General features: G+C 26.9%; 2 protein-coding genes across 2 annotated transcripts; both read right to left on the bottom strand.

The window, feature by feature from the left end:
• Positions 1 to 559: 559 nt before the first annotated feature.
• Positions 560 to 7571, bottom strand: LOC123268375 (protein FAM136A-like). Its single transcript, XM_044733385.1, has 3 exons — positions 7366 to 7571; positions 936 to 1076; positions 560 to 834 (listed from the first exon to the last, which is right to left on the bottom strand). Exons 1-3 carry the CDS (start codon positions 7450 to 7452, stop codon positions 631 to 633), a joined length of 432 nt encoding a protein of 143 aa, XP_044589320.1. The 5' UTR covers positions 7453 to 7571; the 3' UTR covers positions 560 to 630.
• Positions 7572 to 11094: 3523 nt separating this feature from the next.
• Positions 11095 to 16399, bottom strand: LOC123269046 (synaptic vesicle membrane protein VAT-1 homolog-like). Its single transcript, XM_044734546.1, has 7 exons — positions 15896 to 16399; positions 13588 to 13717; positions 13286 to 13501; positions 12538 to 12686; positions 12288 to 12447; positions 11366 to 11792; positions 11095 to 11272 (listed from the first exon to the last, which is right to left on the bottom strand). Exons 1-7 carry the CDS (start codon positions 16198 to 16200, stop codon positions 11247 to 11249), a joined length of 1413 nt encoding a protein of 470 aa, XP_044590481.1. The 5' UTR covers positions 16201 to 16399; the 3' UTR covers positions 11095 to 11246.
• Positions 16400 to 17227: the final 828 nt, after the last annotated feature.

Genomic DNA, 17227 nt, shown 5'->3' with positions numbered 1-17227 from the left:
TTTTACTGAACAATTTTCTTTTAAATTTTGATATTATATGATAGTAAGTAGCCGCGAAATTTAAAGTTCAATTTAAGTTATAGCACTTAAATATTAAGCATACATATTTGAAAAACCCAACGATTTTAGTCGAATTAAGTCATATTTACGGCTTTCGAATGAATCACTTAGTTTCAAATCAATTGAGTAGATTTTAAAGAATTGGAATAAAATTTTCAAGAAAATGTTATTTTGGAAGAGCTTTTCAAGTATCTTGGCTGTAAAATTTTTTAATTTAATTATTTTCATTTCATAGAAAAAATACAATGCATAAAATACACTAGAGCAGTTAATATATTTCTAGCTGATGTCAGAATCAATTAATTTAATTGAGAACTATTTACGTCCAAATATTGCTGACAATATTTTTGTTTTAAAATAGATCCGTATTTTAATTCAAATGATATCGAAGAAATATTTATCAAATAAAATTTTTATTCAAATTTTCCGAACACTAGAGAACATAAATCAACAAATAAATTTTATCTCTTCATAATATAACTACAAAGATGAAATAAAATTATATTGTACTAAGAATAAAATTCTTTTATTAATCGAATTTAACAATGAAATATTGTAATATATTATAATCTATTGATTGAATTTTCCGCTCGTAAGAAATTCTTTCATGGTTTTTTCTAAAGTAGGAAGAAATTTGCAATAGTCGTCAACACATTTTGTAGCACATTTCTCAAAGTCATCATTTAATTGATTAACCTTATCTTGACTTGGATTAGGTCCAACTTTATCCATAATTCTATCGTTACAGTCCATTATACATCTTTGTAGTCGATTCTAAAACATCAAACAACCTTCATTATTGAGAATATTAAAAATATCAATAATTATTATTATTATTATAAATGAATAAAGAAATTTTTTTCAATTTTTCTTACCTGTGATCGTTCAAATTCAGATTGAACATATTGTTGAGCTTTATTGAGAGGTTCGCTACAGCTTTGGACACAATTTTGAACTTTTTGGACAGTATACATATCATTATCACAACATTTAGCTGCACAGCGATGCATGTCACCCTGAAAGGTATAAAAGTTCTCATTGAAGTATTTTGTTACATTATTTTTTTGTTTTAAATTCACAAGTAAGTATTCAACAAATATTAACTGCACACATCAGAGTGTGATTTACGGTCGAAAAATTCTGTTTGCCTCTTTTCCGCTACTGTTTTTTTTTTTTTTTTTTTTTTTTTTTTAAATATATTTACATTAAATTTGACAAGTATTAATCCAGAAGAGATTAACATGGTATAAAATTTATTGTCTTATAGTGTAACGGGGTGGTTAGCCCTGTCCAATTGGTCACCCCTTTCCTCTTTGAAAAGGGCGCCACTGGGATTTTATACTCGGTGTCCCAAAAACCGGGGAGCATGAGAAGGAAAGATCGGGTCGTGAGAAGTTGAGAAAGGCTGAAAAATTAATACTGAGAAACAATTATTAACAATTTAATTATTTATTCAATGTAAACAATTTAATTTTAACAAAATTCCTTAATAATATTACCCTTAAAATTAACCTATCAATTACTTAATTGTGAGGACCTCTCACCTACGCAGGCACTTGCCAAAACTTACAACTAAATATCATTAAATTCTTTTAACTATAGATCATTACGCATCTATCTTCTTAATTTCTTAACTTCACATAGACCATTACGCATCTATCCTTAATTTCCTAATTCAATCATAGACCGTTACGCATCTATCCTTAATTTCCTAATTCAATCATAGACCATTGCGCATCTAGATTCCTAATTTCTAAATTTAATCATAGACCATTACGCATCTAGATTCTTAATTCCTTAACCCTCGTCCAACTGACGGAATAACAAACAACATATTTTACCCAATAAAACTTCTCAATACTTCGTATTTTCCAAAATTCCAAAATTACGCCTAACCATTTCTTAACACAAAATTCTGACCTTCGATTTTAATTCATTAAATTCATTAATACATCTTCTTAACTAAATTCATTTCCAACTCACTAAATTTTCTACTAAAGTTATCAATCAATTTATTCTAATAAACCCACTGATTTATTTCATTTTTTGATCTCCGCTAAATAATCTTTAACAAAGCTCACTACATAATTTTCTTAACAAGTTCGGTAATCAATTTTCTAAATTCACTAAATTTCTCAATAAATACCTTCGCTAAATTAACTAAATTAATTAAATTTAGCCCACCGGCCTAAATCTAATTTAACACAATTTCTTAAATTCAACTCTGAAATTCTAAAACGTCTCAACAAAATTACCACCGTGGAGCATTATAGAATGACCTTCACTAACTTAATTTCAATTCTAAATTCTCCTTAAATAAATTCTAGGCGATATTTCTTAATTAATTTCTGTCTCGAAAATTCTTAACTAAAATTAATTTATCATAGCCAACAGGCCTATAATAAATTACTAATAAATTCTTCACCAATAAATTAACAATTTATCTATTAAATATAAAAGTCTAGCGACAAAACTAACTACTTGACCTTGACGATAGAAACTAAGGTACGAATTTGCTAATACCAAGATGACCGCTCAAGAAATTAAATTTAATTATTTTGGCCTCTTAATTAAATTATTAATTAATTTGGCCTAAAATAACTTAGAATACCTGACAACTGAAACCGGTACTCCAGCGATGAAATCTTTTCCCAGTAGAAAGAAAATGACGGGATCAGCTCCACTGTGCCTACTGACTTCCAAGGCTCCAGAAACTCGTATCTCCAAATTACACCCAGCTCCCCAATCTTATCCTCGATCAATTTATCTTGTCTCAGAAAAATATCCCACGCTGGAACACAGTTACCCAACGTACTCGCAAAATTTTACCGGAAGAAAGAGAGTCTTGACACAACACCCGGCGTTTTTATAACCTCCCCTCGTGCTCTCCAACTTTCCTATCTTCGCTCCCGCGCTTCATTTTCCGGGGACTGTAGTGGGGACTTTCGATTAGCACGCCCGGTGACAAGTCGAAACTACTTGTCAAAAATCGAAAGGTAAGGGAAAGCCCTGACCTACCGTGCGTTAATTAAGTGGTCGATAATGACCCCGGGAAGTTCGATTTTCCCTGTTACAATAGAAAAAAAAGGCCATTCGGCATCCGAAATGGAAGTAGATTTCGTATTGAAATATAAAAAAACTATGTAATGACTGAGTTGACAACAAAAGACCTGAAATCTATCAGCATACTGTCTCAATTCTTGACAGTTGTCAAACAGTGGATTTAATTTAAGACACTTCTAACTAATGTTCAAATACTATAAACCATTTACATCCATAGCGATTCAACTTCTTACTACAATTACTAATAATAATTCTATCTAATATTGAATAACAACTATCAACCGTGACGAAACGACTACAAGAGTAAAATTTCATTGAAATTTAATTCTAGAATAGATGTTATTTGGTCTAGATATAAATGTAAACATAAATTGAAGCTTATTTTCTCAGCTTTAAGATGCACTTTACAGAAATCAAACATCTCGGCGCGTTCAAAAGTTATTTATAGGAGAAGTACTAAAAATATAAAATTTTCAATTTTTCAGAATTTTAAAATGCTGTAATTTCTAAACTAATTGACCGATTCAGCTCAAATTTGAACTCGACCTTCGTAATCGTCCATAAAACGAGTATGTTAAGTTTCATTAGGATCTCTTGAGAATTGTAGACGTTATCGTGCTGACAAGCCGCGTTATATCGTACTAGCTGATACCCACCCGCTTCGCTGGGCATACAATAAAATTTTATGTTGTAACCTAGATGAAAAATATAAACAAAATGATTAATTTCAAAAAGATAATTAATATAAATTTTGAATTAGAGAAAAGTGATTGTTTATGATAACCGGTGTTAGCGAGTATTAAATATATGAGAAAAGTATTTTATTATTAATAATCAATCAATCAATGGGTCAGTTAGTCAGTAAATCTGTCATTAGACAGATTTCCGCATCACCCATGACGTACTGTGTAGTGAGATGCGTTCCCATTATAATAATGTTATCCTAAACATTTAGTCTAGACCGGATAGGTCAAATGGTAGAGTAGCCGACATGTCACCGGAAGGTTCTGGGTTCGAATCCCTGTCCGAGCTATCTGAATTTTTTCTCGCATATTCTGTAAACTCTTATTAAGAAGGTCCTTCCTATTTCTTTCTCAATCTCTTCCTCCTCCATTATTCTGTTACGTGAATGTTGGAACGATTCACGTAATAATTATCCGTAACTCCTATTCTTTCCGCTTCATAGTATTATTTAATTTTAAAAATGTCAATAATTTTTTAATTTTAAAAAATGTTAATAATAAAATACTTTTCTCATATATTTAATACTGCTAACACCGGTCATCACAAACAATCACTTTTCTCTAATTCAAAATTTATATTCATTATCTTTTGAAATTAACCATTTTGTTTATATTTTTCATCTAGGTTACACCATAAAAATTTATTGTATTCCTATCGAAGCGGGCGGGTATCAGCTAGTTATTAAAAAATTCATAACAAATTAAGTGGTATTAAAAATATATTTATTATTACTCATTTTATTAGAAATTATCTTAAATCGACCGTTTTTATAATAATTTAACGATATCGTTGTAAAATTTTAGAGAAGACGCATCAGACACAATTTACCATTTTAATTTTAATCATTAAAATCAGTATAATCATTTAACAATATCAACTTGATAATATTTATGTTTAATTTATCTGTGTTATGATATAATCGAGTTCATCCTTCATGATTATTCCAATACATATAAGTTATTTCAGTTATTAATGATTTAGCTATTCTTTCTTAAAAACGTATGATTATGAATTCCTACTGTCCCAACAGTCAATCGATAAAATTTAAAATCAATCATTTTGACAGTTATTATAGCAACGGTAACCATGATAACGGTAACCATGGTAACGGCAACCATGGTAACGGTAACCATGGCAACGGTAACCACGGCAACGGTAACCATAGCAACGGTAACCATGGCAACGATAACCATGACAATGGTAACCATGGCAAAGGTTGATTAGCGTGGGTGGTTGTAGGGGTTGAGTTCGATAATTTACGGGTGCCACTGATGGTTTCTTAGATTAGAGGGTCAAAATGATATTTCGCTCCCAAAAAAGGGAGAGATATGCGGAAGGGGAAAGATTATAGGGCACGGGAGGGGAGGAGAAGAATGAGAGGGAGGGGAGGGGAGGGCATATGTGATGGTAGACGAAAAATTCATTTTGGCTAGGAATTGCGTAAAATCCGTTCTTAGTGAGCGTCTACATCACGAATGGAGTAACTATGCTAAATTTCAAGTCAATCGGGCGAATAGTTTCGGAGATCTCGTGATGAGTGAGTGGTATTTCGCTTATATATATATAGATATATATATATATATACATATATAAATTTTTGAACCATATGTATTTTCTGACTCAGCTCATCGAGTTAGGTCGAAATACACCAAAATTTTTCAAAAGTTGCGTTATGAGGACAATTACAATAGTTAGATTTTTATGAAATCTACTAAAAAATATTTGGGACTGTCGAATATACTTATGACTCTTCCTACAAAAAACTAGTTAACTTCGCGTGATTATTAATAATTATATTATTATCCAACCTATTTGATTCTTATAAGTATCAGTAATAAAAAGAGTTAATTCTTTTTCAGACAACAATAAATATTGGAGTTGATAAAAGATATCATTGAAAAATTAGCCTTTTTTTTACTCTAAAACGTGAGTCGTTTCGCAGTTACCTCCTCAAAAAGTGAAAATGTAGATGCATTTTTTTACAACTATGAAGTTTATATAAATATTTTCTACATCGTAATAATTTTAGTACGTAATTTAAAAATCTAAGATACTTTATTAATTTTTTTTAAATTTTTATCACTTCTTTTGAATCCAAAATAGCGTACCTCGACTTCGAATATCAGTTGTTTGACATGTTTAAATTTAAAAGTATACATTGTTTCAAATGTTGAGAAATCAATAATTTATTTGATTTAAATAAATATTAAGTTATAGAAAAGGAGATTTAAAACGTTTACTTCTTTTGAGAATTAATTTCTATTCGCAATAATTCTATTATCTTTTGTTTGATTCAATTAATACAAGAAGAAATCTAAGCTGTAGTCCCTTGAAGTGTAGTCTCTATAAAAGCTTAATTTTTAGAAAAATATACTATAATCTAATGATATCAAAATTACCAAATATATAATAATTTTCGGAATCTTTTAAAAAATAAATTATTATAAAAATTTTTTTTAAGAAATCAACTAACATATCAAAAATCTATAGACATAAGATATTTTTAGTTTTGATTCCTGAATATATAATTTTTTTCTCAATTTCTTATAGATTTCTAGAAATCTAACTATTGTATTTATTCTGATGACGAAACTTGTGAAAAATTTTGTTATTTTAAATTTTTACATGTCTATTAATTTCTAAATCTGATAATTTCAGAGAAGAGAGACTCCACTTATTTTTGGCTATAAAAATTCGAAAAATTAACTTTTTTTCCCTATTTTGTTTCACTTGGCGGTGGATTTATGATGATTACAATTCATTATTGTCGACCTTGATCGATATTTTAAAAGTGATGTAATAATTTTTCAGCATTGCTCTATTTTTTTTTGCTGATCATAAAAAAGATAACAATTTGAAAAAAAAAAATTCAGAGAGGAAATTTCTTAATATTTTACAAATTTCTGACGTTTTGAACATTGAACGCAAATTAAACTACCTATTTCTGACCGTAAAAAATTCAAAAATATCTTTGCTAATTACCGTCTGCTGATTTTAGAATCATATAATTTAATAGTTTCCATGTGAATACGAAATAGTTAACTTCTTTATTATTTTGGAATAAAATCAATATAATAAAATATAATCAAAGAAAAAAAAAGTTAATTTCGAATTTGCTTTACATTTCAACTGATTCTTATAAAATTACGCAAATAACTAAAACGACTTACGATTGATAAATAAAAATTATCTATTAATTTTGAATTCTGCTCAAAACGCAGGAATATAGGTATTTGTTAGTTTGACGTTATTTTATTTTTTTAGATATCTATGTATACCCATGTGTGATTTTTACTTTAAAAATAGATTTAAAAAATCTAAACATATGAGACTTTTTGAAAATGATTTTTAATATAGACAAATATTGTAATATAAAAAATCAATAATTTAAATGTCTCTCATAAAAAATTTAATATATCAGATTTTTAAAAAAAGTTCTACTAGAATGAGAAACATGCATATCTAACCTTTAAATTAAGATCAATTTAAAATTGGTACCTGCATTTTCCTTAAATGAAATTTGTCCATTGACTCGATAAGGAGAGTCATTTGTTCTTCCACACGTCTTCGTTGTGCTTCGACCATTTTTTTAAAATTAATTTTTTCAACTTACAAATAAATAATTTGATTATAAAAGACTATTCTTGTTATACCGGCACGCTGTACAGTACATGCGACAACTATTCATTCATGTTCATAGAGCTGCACATGTAGCAAAAAAAAAACTATCTCCGCCAGAATACACCTACAAGCGCGCCAGTTACAAATATTGGATTAATTTTCAATCTAATTTATATTTTAATTATATAGCCAGTTTAAATTTATTTATTATAAAAATAAATTATTTTTAAAAAATAATTTCATTAGGGAGTTTTTTTGTTACTTAACTATTTTTTTTCTTTTGAAATGTTTACTTTATTTTATTCATTTATATTATTTAGAATAAAAAATTTTCATATAGTTGAGTGTATATTGACCTGTTATAAACTAATAAAGAATTAAATTCAATCCATGACAATGAAGAAATAATGATAAAAATACTTTGATCCTTGAGTTAAAAATAAAATTGTATGTGTTACAAATTTCAACAAGGAAATTAAATGAGCATCATAAGAAAATTAAGGAAAAAAAGTAAGTATATTAAATTTTAATTGTTTTTTTTTTTAATTGTTTAGACAACATTGAAAAAAAATTGAAGGTCTGTTTTGTCTCAGACTCATTTTATCCCTTTTCTAATTTTAGAATTAAGAAATGTTATGTGTTTAATCGATTAAAATAGCACAATTATAGTCTAATCCAAACAAAAGGATTAAAAATTACTGGTTAGTCCTCAGAAAATTTATCTTTCTTCCACAACTAAATTTTAATGCAGTGAGAATTTTTCAACATTCTAATAATTTTTTTCAATATTGTTTTTCCTTTTTTATTCTGCTTAAGTTATTTTGAAATTTCGTTGGCTTGTAGAAATTTTTGAAATTTATAATTTTTCAATTACCAGATTATGACTAGCTAAAGATATAAGAACTCAAAGCTGTTCTACTTCATATCATTCTTCAAAAATAAAATTTTAGATTATTCTTTACACTTTACTTTTAATAATTCATAGTTTCTTTTTATTGCCCTGATAAAAAAAAAGTATTGAGACAAAGAAAAAAGTATTGAAAAGTATTGGTTTTCTAGTCAATCCAATACTTTTCAATACTTTTTTCTTTGTCTCAATACTTTTTTTTATTCAGGGTGTCAATGTACAGAAATTATTATTATTATTTAAGTATTTAATTATTAAGATTGATTATACTGTCAACATTATAACCAATTTGTAATATCTAATCGTATTAACTATTTAAGTTAAATCTCACAAATTTATTCAATTGATATTATATCAAACTTACCATTCATTTTCCGTCATCTTTTTTTATATACTATTTTTGATAACTTTCCATAAAATTTATCTTACTTTTTATGATAGATGCACTTATAATTTATATTAAGTTAATGACTATCATTATAAGCTATTAATATTTAGCCAATGCTTTGTCAAAGTCTTAATAAATAAATTATTAAATCACGTTTGCTTTTTAATTCGTTTCCTTTCTTCCTAATTGAACGGAAATGTTCACTCCATTTACATAAAAGTAATTAAATTACTGAAATAATAAAATTACATTTTAATAAGCAGGTGATACACATTTAAAACACATTGTAGAGATACTCAATTATAATTTATTCAATAATAATAATAAGCATTTATTATAAATAGCAAGTAGAAATAGATTTGTCCGTCTATAATTTTTGTTTTTAATATTTAAAATAAAAATGTTGTCTTTTTCTTCATTATAAAACTATATCAACTTCAAAAAGAAGCTTTATTCGATAGGTCTAAAATGAAAAAAAAATTTGCTAGCTTATTAAATAGAGCGGAATTAAATGAATAAGTATTTTTTCATTTTAGACTTTAAACCCAATAAAAGTTATAAGCTAGAAACAGTAATCTAACTATTATCATACTCGACATTATCACTCACGAGCTTTAATAAGAATCCACCTACTGTGAAGATTATAAAGTAATAAGTAAAAAATACATTTTCTACAGTATTTTTCTATTATATTTATTGCGTAAATTCCAAAAATGATTATTTTAATTATTTCAGTAAGTTTTGAAAATATATATAGATTTATGTAAACTATCTAAAGTGTCATTATGATAATTTGTATTAAAATTTACTGAGTACAATTAAATTTTACAAAAATATTACTTCTCATATATTACATAAGTGTAAATACGAAGATGATCAACTCATTCATTTAAATATCAGTTAATTATACTTTTTTATTTAACCCTTCGTCACTCGCGTCATGAGCAGATCGCCGCCTAAAAACTACTCAAAATATTGAGACTCACTATAGTAAGAGCGAGAAACTAAAAAAGACGCGAGTGACGAAGGGTTAATGATGATATATAATGATCAAGTTTTATTTTTACGTTTATAAATACCATACGGCCAGATAGCATTTATACTGCTCTCAGCTCATAACTTTTACTAGATTTAGTTTACCCTTCATTATTGAATATTTAAAGTAGAAGCATAGGCAACTGAAGTATAGGCTAGGCCCACGCTGGACATTATATATAAAGAACTAGAGCTAAATAAGAAATATAATTTTTAATAATTATTTTTTCATGTAATTTTGAGGTTAATTTAAAATCAAATTCAGGATATGAGAGATTCAACTTCGCGGATTTATCATCAAATTTTTTTTTCTTATTCCTAATTGATATCAATTAGATCCAAAAAAACTTTTTTTCTGGAATCTCTGGTAAAAATGTTGATTATGAATTTATTTTGTTATAAGATTTTTTTTAAACAAAATTCGATTTCGCCATAAATTGTATTAATTTTATGTAATGGATATGATTTGTCTTTCATCTTTGGCGTAAAACTTTTACTAATATCATTTTTTTTATTAGTGAGTATTATTCGTGAATTGTATTTCGCATATTACTGATCAATTGATCATTAAAGATAAATTTAATTTTGATAAATTATTCATGGTGTTACGTTTTCTTCATTGTAATCCAAAAAAAGATATTCAATTACATCTACGTACTAAGGTTTTATGTATCTTCAATTATAAAATATGTATTCGTGCATTGTAATTTGTTATACGGATACAGTTCTGCTGTTTGGGTACCTTACTTGTAGAAAATTATTTTCATAAATTCCATCGAAAAGCTTAGAATACTCCATTCATCAAAAAATATCAAATATGTATGCACAGTAAATATTTCATTCCACGCTTACATATGTATCTAAATATAAGGTATTAGGACATTTGCATTCAATAATACACAAAAGAGATCTAGTCTTTGTATGGGAAACGAAAATTAACAAAATTATGCAGTTTACGAAGAGTTATTAAAAAAAAAAAATTATCAAAACATTACAAGTATAGTAAGATGTCCCAGAGAAGTATAAATTTTGTCGAATCATAACTTTTGGCAAATTGATATTACTTGTTCAATTTTCACATAATAGATAATATACTTTATTTAATATTCTTACCAGAGAAAAATTACAGTTACTTGTATTAGAATGAAAATGTTAATAGTGTTAATGAAAATATAATTCATTTCATGTTTATGAGATCATTTTTTAAAATTTTGTTATTATTTATTATTATTATTATTATTATTATTATTATTATCAATATCATCATCGATCATTGATAATTAACTATTTTAATATATGCAGTTCACTGCTTGATAAGAGTATAATAAGCTTTTTTTTTTATATAAATAATGCATAAACAAGTATTTTTATGAACTTCTTTAATATCAAATGACCTTGAAATGATGGATTATAAACTGAGTTATAGATTCAGCTGGACTCATTTTCTTTCACGGCTAGAAGCAATAATTAAAACAAATAAAAATTACTATCAATTAAAATACCAAAAAAATAACTGATTAGTGATTACTCAATGTAGATTCACTTACCATTATCAGACGCATCTTCATTTTGATCATTTTTCGGCTCTGCTTCCGTTTTCTTCTCATTTTCCTCTGGCTCTGTCTGAGATTCTTGTTTTTCATCTTGGTTAGCGTTCTTTTTGTCTTTTACTTTACCTTTGTTGACTGGCGCTACTTTAATTTTTGGCTCGAGACTTAAATCAAGCACTATTTTACCAATATTTTTGTGGTCATGCATTTTCTGCATTGCGTCAGTTACATTCTCTAGAGCCCATGTTGAATCAATTTTAGGTTTAATATAACCATCGGTCCACAACTTGAATACTTGATCCACAGCATTTTTAACAAAACTATGTCCTCCTTGTTGATGCATCAAGTGACGCAGGTTGAAGCCAGTAATGGTTTTGTTGTCATCAAAAAGTTTAATGGGTGAGATTTTGTCCACTTGCCACCACTGAAAAAAATTTTTAAAATAATAATAATAAAATAATTACATTCGGTTTTTTTTAAATATGATTTTCAAAAATTGAAACTACCTGATTAAAAAAAAGTATTGAGACAAAGAAAAAAGTATTGAAAAGAATTGGATTGACTAGAAAACCAATTCTTTTCAATACTTTTTTCTTTGTCTCAATACTTTTTTTTAATCAGGGCTATTTTTAACTTTAAATTAAATAAATCAGAATTCTCAAATTTCAATTATACAAATTAAATTTCCACTAATTAAAAAGTTGATCAAATGTTATCTTATATAAAAATTTTATTTTATGAATACAAATTTTTATTAATGACTTTGCTAAATTTTGAGCAACAAACGTTCTGATCCACTGAATAAAACACTATTATTGACAAAAAATAAAAATTAGTAAAACTATTTAGCTCAAATTATATTATCAGTATATTGGCTTCGTTTTAACAATAAATAATTAACTTAAATTTTTTAACTTACGGATCGTGCAACAGAAAAGAAACTTTTAGTTTCACCAGTAAAAAGATTATTTGATCCGTAGAGAATGTATCGACCCATTGGCTTCAACAGAGAGTAACATTTGTTGTACTCTTCACCATACATACAATCCAGCACAATATCCACGCCTTCGGGTAAAACTCTGAAATGTAAATAATGTAAGAATAATTGAATTTTTTTTTTTTTTTTTTTTGTTTTTTTTTCATAATATAAATACTATTTTTTTTATTACTTTCGAACTTCACTGCAATAATCTGATCCCCGTTCTAGCAAATAATCAATATTATTTTCAGATTTAAGTTCTTCATGCTTTGACTTGCTACATACTCCAAACACTTTAACATCTTTTACAGTTTTAGCCAATTGAACAACTGCTTGTCCCTAGTTGGTAAAAAAAAAATAATATATTAGAAAATGCATCAAATAATAATAAAATCATTTGAGGTATAACTTAATGAAATAAAAAATAATGTAATTTTACATTATTTTGAGCATAACAAAAACAAGAGTGATTAAATGATTTTTTATATATGATATTCTACTTATCACATCGCTCTTTATTTAAATGCAATATAGAAGATTGAATGAAATTAATAGATTCGACATAAAGTTGTTGTAATTCTTAAGTGAAAAATGTTTAATTTTTTAACTTAAAACAACAATCAATTTTTTCATTTATTTTTTAAAAGGAAACGACGGCACCAAGTTAAAAAAAATAGATATTTTAAATAAAATAACATACTAATGAAAAAATTTTAATAAGAAAGTTAGGATAAGCAAACAATATTATCAAATGTGTAAATACTTGCTCTGGAAAATTTACTTGAAACTAGACTTTGAATTTGAGTCATACTATCGTAAATTTTGAAATATTTGATTTATCGAAAATTTTGTTGAATACATTTTTTACACTATCATGTAAAAATGTATTTATGTGGCTAGAGATAAGGAATGACAAGATTATGAACAAAATTACTTACTACTCCACCTCCAGCACTGTGAACAAGAAGACTCTTTCCTGGAGTAAGGTAAGACAAATCAAAAAGCATTATATACGCGACTACGTAATTCATAGTGATTGCGGCTGCATCACTGTAACTCATATTTTCAGGTAATTTGAAAACAGCAGTTTCCGAAACTGTAACAAGTTCAGCCCATCCTTTGTAATCGGGCAAAGCAACAACACGATCGCCAACCTGAAACATTACCATTAATTTTCACATTTTGTTTTCGTCGTGTTAAATTAAGTTACTGTATTTAATTTAATTAAAGAGTTTCATACTTTGAAATTAGTAACACCTTCACCGATCATTTCAATTTCACCTGCACATTCTGATCCCATGATAAAAGGTGGCTTGGATGGTAAATCAAAGGTGCCTCGTCTAACCATCAAGTCTTGGAAATTCAAACCACTGAAAGAAAAAAAGATGTTTAAATGAAATGTTTATTTTCAAAAAAATTAAAAATGTATTATTGTGGTGAAGCAAAAATTTATTTATTATAATAATTAATTGTTAATAATTTTAATGCTAAAATATTTTCAAGTGTAGAAGAACAAAGAGTGGATTAGTTCCTGTAAAATTTTGGTAAATTTGAAATTTTCATTAGATATTGATAATATGTGTTCCTACTTAGAAAAAAAATTTCTTCGTTGAAGAACTAATTTTCTTGTCTCAAGAAAATATTTGAGAAAACGAAAATTCTCTTAGTTACAATAAAGTTTTATTGAGAGTAATGTTTTATTGTTCCTCCAAAACAACTTAGATTTTTCAAAATATTTTAATGTTTTAAGTACATTTTTTTTTTCTGTGCACGACGCAATTATCATTAGCTCCAAACGAATTGAGCGAAAATACGGTTTGCGGCGTTTTAAAATTAATTGTGACTTTTTGGGAATTGAAACTAAATCGGTAGAATTGGATTTTGGAAAACCTAAAAGATAAAATTTTCAAATAAGTAGTTATTTTAAATAGCTTTCAGACTTCTTAACCAATCGATTACAAAATCTACTCTGCTCTTTTTTTTTTTAAATGAAAAGAAAAAAGCGAATGCCGCAAATCGGATCAAAATCCATTTATTTGTTAGAAAGATATCGATGTATAAAAGTAAAATTTTATTTTCACTTTTCTTAAGACCAAGTCTTAAAACGAATCACAAATAAGATGAACGAAACTCGAAAATATATTTTTATGTTCTCCGACTTTCAGAATAGCGGTTATTTTCAGAAATGGCCATTAAAATCAATGATTTTTCAATTTCTTTTTTTTAATTTTCGACGCTATGGGAGGTTTACATTGAAAATTATTTGTAAAGTCAATAGCAGAAAAATTATAAATAATAGTAAATATTAAATTTTCAGTTTTCTTTTTTTTTTTTTTTTAAACAAATCAAATTTTTTTTTAATTGTCAATTTTTCTATTCCGACGAGAAAAAATATTACTTCCAAATGAAAGACCATATTTTACATGTACACATGCGCGCAGGCATGATAACTCAATTTTTTAATACTAAAGAATCAAAAATTACTTAATGTAGTTTTAAAATTTTCGACGAACATATAATTTTACAAAATGATTTTGAACACTGAAATTATCATCAAATCAGTTTTGTTCCTCGAAGAATATTGATCATTTATAAGTATACATAAATACATACATATGTACACATATTATATCTTCAATAAAGGGTGCCGCGAAATATAAATAGCCAGAAATGATTACTAAGATTTCAAAACGACGATACTTGATTACGCCCTAAGTCTTACACATCGCAGTATCAACAGTTCTATTTTTTTCTTTTCAATGCAAAGTTAGAAATTCTTTTAAGCATTCATTATGGGAGATAATTTATCAATAAAATTAAATGATTATATTCCGCTTCTCAACAGTCTACATGATATACTTTATCAAATTAATATTATATTTTATGATGCTGAAATTAACAGACGTCTCACAATTTTTAGTTTTTTTTTTTTAAAGTTAATTTATAAAAAATAAAATCTTCATCTGGAAATTTACAAAACTGAAGGAAATTTGTTAAAAATATTTCGTCAATACTAAATAAATAAATGAAACTAAAAAAAATGTCAAATGTTTGCTGATTTCAGTATCATATTGTAGATAAAAAACGCTTCAATGTACAAGTACTAAATGCTCGCAGGATGAAACATCTGTGGACAAAATATAGATATTTAAGAACATAATTCTATTTCGTCTATAATGTTTAAATTATGAAACTGAAGTTGACGAGCACTTGGTAATTTATAAAAAATAAATTATTGTAAAAAAATATTCACTTGTAGAAATTGAAAATATTTATTGATGGAATTTTTTTAAAATATTTTTGTAATAATAATAATAATAATAATAATAATAATAATAATAATAATTTATCTGTCAAAAAAAACTAACAAGTGACCAGATATCCGTTGATTGCAGTCTCATCAATAATTTGTAAGATTTTATAAAAATGACATGTATATTGATTTATGACTGTATGGATAAATTAATTATTAAATCAGCGAAAAATTAAAAAAAAAAAATTATTCTTTCGATTATTATAAAAAATGGAGCAAAATAAAAATTACTTACCATATTTTAACTTTAATAAGAACTTCGCCTTGACTTGGACTAGGTTCCGGTTTCTTGAAAACTTTGACATTTTTAAGACTACCAAAGTTGTTAAGGATAATAGCACGCATAGACTTTGGTTCAGACGTCTGTTTGCTGTCATCATTTTCATTAACTTTTTCGGATTCATTGTTTTCTTCGGTTTTTTTTTCTTCGATTTGGACATCTTTACCATCACTTTGTTCAGTTTTAGTTGGAGAATTTGTCTCGTTTATTTTTTTTTCTCCCTCGGCGGATGGGCTATTTTCTGTTTTTTCTTCAGCCATTTTATATTTATTTTATACTCACGTATTTAGAAGTAATATTAGCTCTAAATCTCCAAAAATACTTAAATACCACAAATGCTTTTAACTAGTGAAATTGCAAATTAAAAACTGAGTTATTTTCAATAGTTTATATAAAAAAATATACCGGCGTTTGTAAGCCCTTGAAAACTGTTAGCGACACTGTGTACTGTGTAACTCGTTTCTACTCTCTTGCTGCTTTAAAATTTAATACCGGCATCGGTATATAACAGTATACTTCGAAACCTTCACTGTTGTCCGTTGCTTAGCAACTACTCCTCCCTATTGTCATTTTATTGAGGAGCGGCTTCCCGAACACTAGTCGTCATAATTCGGTTACTCTCGTATTTCAGTATTTAGAGCCTTCCCGAATATTCCCGAATTCGTAACTCATTGCAACTAAGCATAAGGTACTGAGGTGGGTTCATAATGTTTCTGGACCAATAGATTTTTTAATCTTAATTAAAAAAATATCAATTTTTTCATCTCATGTTAATTACTTTATTTACTTTCATTAAAGTTTACCCTTAAAGATTTTCCTGCGTACATGTAATAATAAAGTTAACAGACATTTTACAATTTTTCTAATAAATAAATTACAAAAAAAAAATTTTTTTAATTCACGTAAAAAATAAAAAAAAATATGGATGCGTTATTTTTTTTTAGTCAATACTGATTTATTTTTAATAAAAAAATTTTATATAAAACCAAAAAATGATCAAATGTTTGTAAATTTCGGTATCATGCACATATAGAAATATGAGCAAATAGTTTTCTTTCGGTATGAAAAAAAAAAAATACTAAGGTTTTTTTATTCTGACGTTTCTGTACAAGTAAAAAAATTTATGTGTATTTACATATTCCAAAGTACACAAACTGACAAAGTTAAATAGCGTTGACGTTATAATAACTTAAGTAGCTTAAATTTATAAATTATTATCAATTCCTATAACGACGTATATAATATAAGCCCATAATATTTCAGGGGAAAAAAGTAGTTCATCCTCGA

The sequence above is a fragment of the Cotesia glomerata genome, linkage group LG7 (genome assembly GCF_020080835.1).
Source record: "Cotesia glomerata isolate CgM1 linkage group LG7, MPM_Cglom_v2.3, whole genome shotgun sequence".
In the NCBI taxonomy this organism is placed as follows: Eukaryota; Metazoa; Arthropoda; class Insecta; order Hymenoptera; family Braconidae; genus Cotesia; species Cotesia glomerata.
This window is presented reverse-complemented; position numbering and strand designations above follow the sequence as displayed.

Excerpts from the sequence above, each read along its gene's own strand:
- LOC123268375 (XM_044733385.1), bottom strand. The coding sequence starts at position 7,452 with ATGGTCGAAGCACAACGAAGACGTGTGGAAGAACAAATGACTCTCCTT. Across the intron at positions 1,077-7,365 it reads TTCATTTAAGGAAAATGCAG|GGTGACATGCATCGCTGTGC; the intron begins GTACCAATTTTA and ends TATACCTTTCAG. Across the intron at positions 835-935 it reads CTGAATTTGAACGATCACAG|AATCGACTACAAAGATGTAT; the intron begins GTAAGAAAAATT and ends TTGATGTTTTAG.
- LOC123269046 (XM_044734546.1), bottom strand. The coding sequence starts at position 16,200 with ATGGCTGAAGAAAAAACAGAAAATAGCCCATCCGCCGAGGGAGAAAAA. Across the intron at positions 13,718-15,895 it reads CTTATTAAAGTTAAAATATG|TGGTTTGAATTTCCAAGACT; the intron begins GTAAGTAATTTT and ends TTTTTCTTTCAG. Across the intron at positions 11,793-12,287 it reads TCTTTTCTGTTGCACGATCC|TGGTGGCAAGTGGACAAAAT; the intron begins GTAAGTTAAAAA and ends AATTTTTTTCAG.